General features: G+C 35.0%; 2 protein-coding genes across 3 annotated transcripts in view; both read left to right on the top strand.

Moving 5' to 3' along the window:
* Positions 1–253: 253 nt before the first annotated feature.
* AspRS (aspartyl-tRNA synthetase) lies at positions 254–3148 on the top strand. The gene is made up of 7 exons (XM_014239550.3): positions 254–369; positions 875–1004; positions 1071–1387; positions 1448–1625; positions 1683–1911; positions 1971–2588; positions 2663–3148. The coding sequence occupies exons 2-7, from the start codon at positions 894–896 to the stop codon at positions 2824–2826; spliced, it is 1617 nt and encodes a 538-aa protein (XP_014095025.2). The 5' UTR covers positions 254–369; positions 875–893; the 3' UTR covers positions 2827–3148.
* A 2370-nt stretch (positions 3149–5518) lies between these two features.
* Positions 5519–12069, top strand: part of vg (transcription factor vestigial) — a 30390-nt gene continuing 23839 nt past the window's right edge. The window contains exons 1-2 of one of the 2 annotated variants that reach the window (XM_036370211.2): positions 5519–6351; positions 9168–10523. In XM_036370211.2, the coding sequence (XP_036226104.1) occupies positions 10428–10523 (96 nt within the window). In that variant the 5' untranslated portion in view covers positions 5519–6351; positions 9168–10427. The remainder of the gene's footprint in view (positions 6352–9167; positions 10524–12069) is intronic. The other variant, XM_014239559.3, reaches the window with a different exon arrangement.

Here is a 12069-nt window from a genome sequence, read left to right as displayed (position 1 = left end):
AATGTTTTGAAACAGGATGACACATATACGATATTTAAAAGTATTTAAATTGTGTGCAAAAAGTAGTATTTAAAATATGTCTATGGGTTCGCAAATAGTTTTAAATACTACCGTGTACATTTTTAGCATTATTATAAAAAGAATAAAGGTGTAACTATATCAGATATCGCAATCAAAAGATCAATTTAATATGTTTTTCTTTCATGCAACCCTGTGCTGACACGTCCGCATTTCACAGCTGCTACCGCAATGACAATTGAATTTAATCTTTTGTGGAATGCAGTGGACGTGAAACGTGTGTGGTGTTACAACTTGTGTGTTTCTAAGCACAAATTCCGTATAAAACTGAGATAAATCTTTATCAAAAGGGTGAGCAGTGAATAAAACACAAATTTTCCAATTTGAACACAAAGAATCGTATATTATATACAGCGAATTAGTTTAGCAAAACTAATGATGCAAGTACCATGTGATTTATATAGCTGAAAGAGAAAGGGAATGAGGCACCGGCGCTGCAGCTGTGCATCAAAAATCACACACAAAAAACCTAAATGAAAGCAAACGAAAGCTCTCTGTGCAATGTGTTGAAAGCGTGCTAAGGCCAAATATTTATGTGTAAATAGAAAATTGTTTAATTTGCAAAAAACTAAATTGTAAACATGACGCAATAGCGAAACCAAATACGAAATGTAGCCGCCCGCTCGTCGTCCCCGAAAAAATTTATACTTACTGTGGGGTACTTTGGCGCTTACAGCCAGTTGCGGTGACGAATGAAGTGACAAATAGTTTATCTGTAGTTTGACTTGTTGTTTTTATGCCTTGCATGAATATTTTATATGATCTTGTTGTCATTTTTGTGCTTTTCAATTTTTAGACGAAAGAAAAAGTTCAGTATGGTAGCTGATAAGGAAAACGTAGCGACTGGTGCGAGCGCACTTGAAGGCGAGACGACTTCAAAAAAGGCAGCCAAGAAGCAAGCGAAAGAAGCATTGAAAGCTGCTAAGGTATAATAAATTATAAATAAATAAAGAAATTTTATGTAAAGCTAACTTATTATTTTGTGTTATCAGAAAGCTGAACATAAAGCAGCCAACTCAAACAATGGTGAAGAAGCTGGTGATAGCGTTGATGTGTCAGCAGATCGATATGGTTCTTCTGGTCTTATTCAATCGAAAGATAAGTTTGAAGATCGCAAATTTGTGTCAGTGAACGAATTGAGCCAGCCGGCGCATAGGGACCAATTGGTGTGGGTGCGCGGGCGTGTACATACATCCCGTTCGAAGGGCAAGCAATGTTTCTTAGTGCTGCGTCAGCAGAGCAGCACCGTACAATGCATTTTGGCAGTAGGAGAACGTATTTCCAAACAAATGGTGAAGTTTAGCGGCAAGTAAGTTAGTAATTCACAAAATATTCCAAAAAAATTTTAATAATTAAATATTTCTAACAGCGTCAGCAGAGAAAGTATTATCGATGTGCAAGCCAAAGTTGTATCAGTGCCCAACAAAATCGAGTCTTGTACTGAACAAACGATTGAACTGTGTATTGAACAACTATTCGTGGTCTCACAAGCCAAACCGCAATTGCCGTTACAAATTGAAGATGCATCCCGCGCCGAAAATCCAGATGTATGTTCAAATAAATATTTGTAATTTATATGCTGACACTAATATGCAATCTTCCAGGATACCGACAGTTTGAATATTCGCGTAAACCAGGATACACGTCTGGACAACCGTGTGTTGGATTTGCGTACACCGGCCAATCAAGCTATTTTCCGTTTGGAAGCCGGCGTTTGTCGTCTGTTCCGCGATATTCTTACTACAAAAGGCTTTACAGAGATTCACACTCCAAAAATTATTTCTGCTGCCAGTGAAGGTGGCGCAAACGTATTTACCGTTAGCTATTTCAAAGGTAAACATCCGTTTACTCCGTATTCTACCATAGTTAACCCACACTGCTTTCAATTCTAGACTCGGCTTATTTGGCACAATCACCGCAATTATATAAGCAAATGGCTATTGCTGCTGATTTCGATAAAGTTTTCACTGTCGGCGCAGTTTTTCGTGCAGAAGACTCCAACACTCATCGCCACTTGACTGAATTCGTCGGTCTCGATTTGGAGATGGCATTCAAATATCACTACCACGAGGTCTTGCACACTATTGCTGATACGTTTACTGGCATTTTTAAGGGTTTGCGTGATAATTATAGCGCGGAAATTGCGGCGGTAAATCAGCAATTTAAAGTGGAGGCATTCAAATTCTTGGAGCCGCCATTGATATTGGAATTTGCTGAAGGTGTAAAAATGTTGCGTGAAGCTGGCGTTGAAACCGGTGATGAGGAAGATCTGTCGACACCAAACGAAAAGCTGTTGGGCCGGCTTGTTAAGGCAAAATATGACACCGACTTTTATGTATTGGACAAATTTCCACTGGCTATTCGTCCTTTCTATACGATGCCCGATCCCAACAACCCAATGTATTCCAACTCTTATGATATGTTCATGCGTGGCGAGGAGATACTTTCTGGTGCGCAGCGTATACACGATCCCGACTTCCTTATTGAACGCGCAAAACATCATGCGATCGGTAAGTGCTTTTAAGCGCGACGCTTTCAGCATTTCCTTTACTAATTGTTTGCTCTATCATTCTTTTCATTACAGATATCTCAAAGATTGCGTCATACATTGAATCGTTCCGTTTTGGTTGCCCACCGCATGCTGGTGGTGGTATTGGCATGGAGCGTGTTGTCATGCTCTATCTAGGGCTTGACAATATTCGAAAAACGTCGATGTTCCCACGTGATCCCAAACGATTAACGCCTTAAATGTTTGATGTTTATGCGCAAAAATCAAAAATTGAATGGGAAATAATCAACGCGGACTTTGCTAATGGGTTTCAAATAAATTTTGTGTTTGCTCTGTTTCCTTAGTGACATCATTATCCTACCCTTGATCATTCGAAACGAGATTTTCCATTTGATCTTTTTAAAGGTTGTTCTTTTTTTTATTTAATTTTTTTTTATCCAACTATTTACTTAATTATGTAGTTACTCCAGAAGTTGTCTAACCGCTTTAGTGTAAAAGGTGTCCACATTTCAATTATATAGGTGTTAAGACTGAAATAAAGACGACATCTTCACAAACAAATCGTTGTTGTTTTCTTTAAGCAAGCGGAAAATGGAATTACATTAAAATATTCTCTGTAGATTCCAAAAGAGAATACGAAAGAATAAAACCGACCATTTTATATTTGGATGCGTTCAAAAAAGCACCGTTTCTGACACAAAAATGCAACAGATAGTTGCAGATCAATCATAATCTTTAGAAAATAGCGGTATATTTATTATTATTGTTTAAAATAATAGAAATAAAAAAATTACATTTATTTTACATGTAACATAAAATTACATTATTTTTGAACGTAGTATAATTTTTTTTAACTGTTATATAAATTATAACACTATAAATATGAATGTAAATAATAGACCAGACTCGATAATTTTCAAACCAAAAACAAAATCATAGTTGAATGAAACTCATTGAAAACCGAAGATAAAATATTATAACAAAAATGAAATAAAAAATAATTTACGGGCGATTTGAGCTCGAAGAGAGTCGGGAGTGCAGGGTATTTCAATTTTTAAGGCTTAAAAGCGGTTTATTACGATTCCCGGCAAAACCACGAGGCCTATGGAATGAAGTTAAATGGCAAAATTTTATGTTATGTAAGAAAAAGATTTTTATTCCACTATATGTGAAACATTCAAATAACCAAGTTTTTAATTTTGTTTATTATTTTTTACAAAAAAGTCTATATTAATTATATATGTACATATGTATATATATTTGATTGATATTATATTAATATAATTAATGAATAATTATGTAGTGCCACGGGTTAAAATATTGTATATCAATTCTTCTTGATCGGCATCCAACATTTCTAGAAATCTGAAAACATTTCAATATCTGACAAAGTAGAAGTCAAAGTCATAGAAGTCGCCATCCCATAAGGCTAACCTCTTCTTTTTTCGCCACACCACAGGTGGTCCATCACAAAAAGAGGCATGATATTCAGCCTTCTTATAACTTTCTACAAGAGAATCAGCAAGTTGGTTATTTTTGGGCTCAGCCCCTCTGACCGGTGCGTTATGCATCTAGAAAACATTTCGAACGGGGTTCCTTTCGCTTACAATAAAAAACAAGTTTGCTGTAATTTTTTCTCATTTCGGTTGAAATTTAAGGCCTTTCAGTGAGCATTGCGAGCTGCATTTTCTATCTTCTCGAGACACTTGGTCGAAGGCAATCGAACCATCCAAGCCACCTCCTTTCCCAAGTCGAACTTGCAACCGTCAACCCTTTGATAACGGTACAATAAAAAATTTCGAAATATTGCATAAAAGCTTATTTCTAAAGCACTTGCACTGTAAATAACTTTTTCACTGTAAAGGCAGTTTGAGTGTTTTCGAAATCGACTAATTAACTTATATAAATATGATGTAAATTAGCTTCGCCTTCGCTCAGTGTCTCCTGGGTAACGCTTAATGGCCTGCGACCTTTACTTAGGAGTATTTACAGATGTGTTCCTCTTTTGAATCGACCTTCTAATCAACCTATATACATACAAATGTATGTATGCAAACGTATTTCGTCAAATTATCTCAGTGGCGAATGCAGAATTTCTTTCTGGGGGCAGTTTTTTCTTTCAACATATTTTTAATATTAAGCGAGTAAACTTGTATTCCACCGATCTCCATATCTTGAATTTTCTAATTCAACCTTTTGTGTAATCGAGCATAAACATTTTAAAATTTTAAAACTCTTCGCGAAAAGTTTTTAGAAAAAATTATTTCAAAATCTACATGTATCAATAAACCTCCCCTTTTTCAACAACAAATCGAGATACTCATCAGTTCACCTGAGCTTCGTGACCTTTACAAGATTTTCTGCTGATGCACTATGTTGCCAACGAACAACAACAACAACAACGCCAGCGCACACCAACAAGCAGTAAAGGTGTATCAGTCCATTCCTTTTTGATTTGATATGTATGTGCTTGCATTTGAGCGACGCCATTTTCTTCCGCACACAACAATAATTAACAAAAAAAACCACCCTTTCAACACCCTTCTTACTTTTACAAACAACACATTGCGCTCTACTTCTTCAACAGGCAAACACATATGCATACTCTTGCTCTCTCGCACACTCCTGCAGTGAACACCGCAGCAAACTTTCATCAAAATGAACGCCAGAACTGCATTCCTACACCATATTACACAATTATTGAGAATTATAAGCGCGGTAGGCGTGGCTTATTTTACACAAACACATGCAACAACGCGCTTGTGTTGTAAGCGAAACGGGTTTTCCGCCAATCAGCGCTCACAAAACGCGTATTTTATGAGAGAGTAGAGTTAGCTCTTTCCTGCTACAGCTTCGCCGCCACAACTTGGCATGGCGCTGTCCGCGCACTGCGTCTAGCGGTAATGTCAACAGCTGGGCGCTGGCAGTGTTGTTTGTATCTCAGCGCATGTTAAATGTGTAGTTCGCGCTGATTCGAAATCTGAAGACGTTGCGCGCTGAAAACGGTGGCAGCAGCATCTGTGTAGTGTGCAAGGGAAACGTGTATTCCCCCATTGACGTTAGTTGGCGAGTCATCATTTAACAGCGGCCCAGTGTCGCATCCGCGTTGTCATTCAAATTCGTTCTAGCCGCAATTCAATCAACAATAGTAACAACGTTGCGCAATTAAATGTGAAGCGCGACAATTAGCTGATCTTTTGTGAATTCCAAGCGTTACTCGATTCATGTGCAGCGAGTGCGCGATCAAATACCTTCCATTGCACGCCGGAAAGCGAAAGTGTGTACGCTATGAACAAATACCTGCTAAGTAACGAGCTTCTTCGCATATTTCTAGCACGCGCGCGTTTGTCGGTGTCTTTATCGGTCTTAAAGTAGATGTAGATGCGATCGAAATATTTAAAGTATTTTGGAATTTGACATTAGGCGATTTTTTGTATATTTTTTGTTAGTGAAGACTCAATAAAAAAATTAATTCTTGTCGCTTTTGAGATAGATGTTGTTTGTGTGATTGCAAAAAGTATCTGAAATATGTTTTCGTGTATATTTGACGACTCTTTCAACTGTGTAAAAGTTTCCTCGGCATATTTGAATAGAAAAATAATGAATAGTGTTAGTGTGTTTGTGTAATTTGTTGAGCAATATTGAAAAAAACAACAACAAGAGTGAACTACAAATAAACAAAGTGATTTAGAAAGATTATACGTTTTCAAAATATTCACTCCCAAGGCGGATTATCTACACAAAACAACACAAAAATATTGCAGGTATAAAGCGTCACAAGGCGTATGACATTAACGTTTTTATAAATTATAAGCAGATATATGAATACTTTTTATATGTACGTACGAGTATGTGCGGTTTGCTAGCCTGCCACTCTAGGTCTTCCCATGAATGATATAAATCGTTAAATTGAAAATTTTAGAAATAATAATAAAATAATTTGTTTAGGAAACTCGTCTCATCTGTTTGAGGATGGCACGACCACCTACATATATTTCTTCTCCCTTATATAATTAATAAGCATTTGATTTGTCAGCTATGATTTGAAAAATATGTTTTTAGCTCTCAAAAGTCGCTATATGACATTTTTATTGTCGTTAATTTGAGTAGTTATTTCATGCAAGATATTTTTTGTAAAATTAATCCATTACTCGCTGGCAAACTTAAATTTCTTTCGGAATACCCAGAGTAAAATTTTTTAACAACGTTACTTTTACAACTGAGCATATTTTGAGTTATTGATCCTTTTAATAGAAAACGCAAAATTCAATAAAAATTAAGGCACAAAATATTTTGAAATGTTTTAAGTGGTTCATTCTTGCAATTTGTAATTTTTTTTTAGTTTAAAAGTTACATTCGATAAAGTACGTCGGGTATTGAGAAGGCGCACTTGCTTTTTATACATTAATTTATGTTTCTTATTTGAATGATATACGTTGCATCAGAAAGCTTGATGTAAAGTATTTTGAGTTGTGTATTTGTTGTTTCAAAAATGTTTCATTCAAAATAGTTATAAGCATCGCCAGCTATAGCCTTCTGTGCCTTCAGCGAATTGTTTAATTTTTTTTGGTTTCAGCTAATTTTCGAAGCGCTATGTTTTAGATTGTTTTGACGTTATGTTCATAAAACCATGTCTCGTCACCAGTAATGATGCGCTTGATGAATGTACTCAGCCACGTTGTCTATTATCTCCTTTACGGCCCATACTCAATGTCGTATCTTGCAAAATATTCAGGTATTTTGATACGAGTCCAGTATCTATATTATATTTCTTACCCAAAACGGTGACCAAAATTTGTTAAGTCGATCCATAAGAAATGTTGAGATGCTCTGCTATCTCTGTGGTGCTAACAAGGTGACTTTCAAGCTAAATGTACCAGTCTGGGTCAAATTTGAACAGATAGTAATATACTGATTTTTATGTAGTTTGAAAATTAAATTGTCGCAAAATGAATTAAGTAGCGGTATCATAACTTCTGTACTGTATTTATTACTGTAGACAAGATAGCCGTCGGAGCCGACTCGGTGGGTCGTAGGTTAACAAGTCATAAACAAATCTAAAATCTTATCTTAAAAGCTTCTATTGTAATCATATACAGAAAATGCATTTCCAAAACTGAATACTGGTAAGGATGTGATTTTTTCGGACAAAATATGTGCTGAAGAAATCGGCGGTAGACCCTGCATTGAATATTAAAACTTCTAAACATACTTTGAGTTCTCATTCAGATTGAGGCGAAATCTTCAATTTCAAAATTATCAAAATTCCTTTGGAATGGATCTGTTAATACAATTTTATTGAACTAATTATTTGAACGTGTATTTTTGGGGTTCAAATAGTTACTGATTGTCAACAGTCTCTGATATATTGTAGTAATTTTTTGTTTCTTCTATTGTAAGGTGAAAATAGTTTTAATCTAAGCTTTGTTACTTTTTATAAGAACTTTTCCTAATGATATAGTTCGTTAAGGCGCTCACCTCCTTAATCAAAAGTGTAAAATTTCACAAAATTCTACTTTTTTGTCAAAAATCAAACTTTTATAGTACTTCGATCATTGCCTGTATTCATCTGTAAAAATAAGAATTTTTTTTGATATTAGATTTGAGAGTATTTTCAGCAATAAAAACATTCTGACCTCCAGATATCTTTTTCCGGAAGTCCAGTCAATCAGTTAGAGGATCAAGGGAATTCAAAATGTTTGAACATGAATCACCGATTATTAAAATACAATAGATTCTGTTAATGTGAATTTTTATTTATTTATTTATTAAATAAAATGCTCTTTCGAAAAAAAATTCACAAATAAATTATAGTTTAAAAAACTAAAAAAACGCGCTTTAAAGGAATTTTTAAACCTCCTATAAAGCTTTTCCCTACCATCTTGTTTGTGAAAATTAATGCTTATGGCGCATTTATTTCTTCAGCTATCGCACTTTTAGTATATTTTAACATAACTGTTATATGGGGAGTGGGCGTGGTTATTATCTGATTTTGCCCATTATCACAGCGTGTGAAAAAGGGCTAAAAAGACTTCCTCTCAGCAAATTTAGTTGAGTTAGCTTTGCCGGCCATCTTTAAAGTAATGAGAAACTGTTACCAAAGTATTGCATTGTCATCGGTCCTTGACAACCATCGACATACATACATATGATAAACTCATATTTTATAACAGTAATGTAATACCTTTAAGGCCAACAAGCGCTTATTTGTTACTTTGAGCCCATTTTCATTTGTATTCGCATGTCCTCAATTTTTTCATTTACTGTCTGTAAAAAAAGTATTTCCAGATTGGCTTTTCTTCTTAGCACATTTAGTATTTTTTGCGATTCCATGATAAATAACCACTGTTGGCCTATGCAGAAATGTTAATCCGCTCATAATTATGATTGCTTTAAGTCATCCTTTCCCGTCAGTTGTTTTTGCCTCCACATAACCTTATTTCTTTTCTAATTATAGTTTTTTTGCGAACACTGCACCCCATTGAGTTGTGCACGAAACGAGTATTTCCACCATTTTTAATATTCATAGCACTGCTTTACTACTTTTCTTGATAATGACTTCTCTTCTTCTTAATTGCAGTACAATTGTTGGTGGCCAGGCTGATTTTTCGTCGATGCTGTTGACGATGATGACGTGGAACACGATCGTGATGACGAGACCAGCACAACGGCTTAGCAAGTGCTGTTGAGGGGAAACTTTGCTGCAGTGGTGAATGCTGACCGGCCCACGGTAGCGCATCTGTGCAGGGGAGAGGTAAATCGTAGATAACTATTCTTGGCTGAATAGTAGTCGCACGATTGTTTGTGTGCGTGTGTGTATATGCCGTGGAATAGCAGTGCGCGCGATGAGAGAGAAATACCAGCGAGTGAAACGTGCATGAGCTGAGCAATTAAAACATTATTTGCAACTGCCGCTCCGTTCCTTCAACTGTGCCAGCCAGTCGCTATGAATAAGTGCAACAACTAAATTGTTGTTACTTAAAAGCACTAACAAAAAACAAGTAAAAAATATATTGTAAACAAAGAGGAATAAATAATAGAAAATCGTGTGTTCGGCCCGTTCGTTCGCTCAATCGGTTGTGCGTGTAACATTGCCTACCAAATACAAATACAACACCTGTGCTTTTCTCATTGTGTGCGAATAGTGCGGACGTGTTGATGTTTGTGTAACTCGTTTTTGCCGTTGTTTTTGTTATTTTCAACCGCGGTATGTAAAATGCAATAAAACTATTGGCACGAAGATTTCATTCCTGGAATACGGCATTGCAGCGGAACCAAACAAGTGAATACCATCACACCGGCACAACAGTAATAACAACAGCTGCAGCAAAAACGTGTAGTGTTACTAATAAAAACAACAACATTACGAAAGCAAAAAAAAGAAAACAACAATAAGAAAGCAAAAAACAAAAAAAAAAACAACAGGTATTAATAATACCACACGCACGTTTAAGGAGTTACACACAACAACACCTAAGCTGAAATGCATATTATTGAAAAATAAATATTCAAGCATCGTTCGTTTTTTTTTTGTTGTTGCCAGTGCATATTTAATTGAAGTTAAGTTGAAGAGCATTCGCATGATTTGTGTGTAAAAGTGTTGTGCTACGTTTGCTTAAAGTAACAGTTATTTATCACATGCGCATAAAAAATATAAAATAATAATAATTCAGTTACTTGGAAAATAGTTTAACAATAAAAATAAATAATTGTGAAATTTGCCCGATATACCATACCAATAATACAATAGGAACTACGTTGGAAATCCAACTACAAAAAGTAGCAGACCTTCAGCAACTGTGATTTTATAAAAAATTTCAGTCCTTGGATTACTTGGACGATGGCAGTGTCCTGCCCCGAAGTAATGTACGGTGCTTACTATCCATATTTGTATGGCCGTGCCGGACCAAGTCGTTCATTTTATCAATATGAAAGGGTGAGAGTAATTATAAGCAGAATAATTACACATATATTTATAATAATTTAAGAGGCAAACATAGTGTCAATTTTTAAATGTTTTTTATAACATTTCTTAAGGTTATACCTTTAAACATAACATATTAAATTTTTAAATCGATCGACCAAAATCGACTAAAATATTGAGGAAAATTTTACTTTTGTATATAACGCCGCAGATTTTGCCAATTTTTGATATTTTTTCGGCCGTAGGTCATTGAACGGACAAAATCTATTAGTCGAGAATCGAGACTGGAAAAAAAATTTTTATTTGTTTGTTTACCCTCACGCCTTTTTAGGCTGTCACACTAGGTGTGCCCCTTAAAAGTCACCACTTAGTTAGGTTAAAAGAATTCTGATTGTTATCTATAGTATTGACAAGATATCAAGACATACTTATAATGAACTAAAAATATATTAATATTGTTTATGAACAATATTTTGTAATAGTGCAAAATACATAAAATAATTGTGCAAGGTGGCGTATGAGTAACCCTTGCATATATTTCATTAAAAAACAATAATTTGAGTATGAAAAACATTAATTATAATAGAAAAATATAAATGACACATATAATCAGTATTTCCTGAGCTCTTCAATAATTTCTCATAAATGAATAGATTCAAATACCAGCTATTTCCCGGTATCATCGAAGTTACTACAGCTCTTGAATTCGAATATTCTGCTAAATCAATTTATACTAACTTTGACTTAGTGACGATGCGAGGTCTATGTTATGTTGAATGATGTTAAATCTGTGGTTTTAAGATATAACCATTCACGTTTCCCTTGTTCCTCTAAATGAGCATGCTTAATATGTACCATACTTATGGAATGTCACGACCTTAATTTCTTTTAGCATATCCACAACTTTTCATAGTTTTCAGCTTTGTTATTTTCTAAAAATTTGGAACTCACTTTTTGAATACATTTTAGAAAAGTTGGAAGTTTTTCATCGGCAAGAACCTGTCCGATCTGTGAACCTACGAAAACCTCAACTTTAGCTTTTGTGTCTGAAAATTTCGGAAAAAGCACTTTCAAGCAACTAACAGCTTTTAAAGTTTCATCCGATTTTCTAGTTGTGTTTTCATAGACTAAGTTTTAATTTTTCAGGTCATGGCCGTTGAATATACTTGTAATGCCTCTACTCTACTATCTCTTAAGCGCAAATAACACGGATACTTTCTATGTCCGCTCTATAGTCCCTTTAAAAATCACACCATTTTAGTCTTTAGTTCGTATTTTACATCTCGAATTTTAGTAAAAACGACAAAATAAACAACATTAGCTTCACATACGCACATTCGCGATGCCATTTTAAGTTTTTAAAGAATTGTACCATCTAACAGCACTATGTGAAGGTATAGAGCCCCTCCAATCATGCATCATTCATTTCTATATATATTAAACTTTATAAAAAAAACTTCAAATGGTGATATTATTACCATAACTAGCTCAAAAGTAAACTTTATACCTACCATACTTTTTAAAAAAGTTATAAAAACACTTTAACGCAAAAACGAAC

This window comes from Bactrocera oleae, chromosome 4, assembly GCF_042242935.1.
Source record: "Bactrocera oleae isolate idBacOlea1 chromosome 4, idBacOlea1, whole genome shotgun sequence".
Lineage (NCBI taxonomy): Eukaryota > Metazoa > Arthropoda > Insecta > Diptera > Tephritidae > Bactrocera > Bactrocera oleae.
Note: the sequence above shows the minus strand (reverse complement) of the source record. Positions and strands in the feature narration are given on the sequence as shown.

Excerpts from the sequence above, each read along its gene's own strand:
- AspRS (XM_014239550.3), top strand. The coding sequence starts at position 894 with ATGGTAGCTGATAAGGAAAACGTAGCGACTGGTGCGAGCGCACTTGAA. Across the intron at positions 1,388-1,447 it reads ATGGTGAAGTTTAGCGGCAA|CGTCAGCAGAGAAAGTATTA; the intron begins GTAAGTTAGTAA and ends TATTTCTAACAG. Across the intron at positions 2,589-2,662 it reads CGCAAAACATCATGCGATCG|ATATCTCAAAGATTGCGTCA; the intron begins GTAAGTGCTTTT and ends TTTTCATTACAG.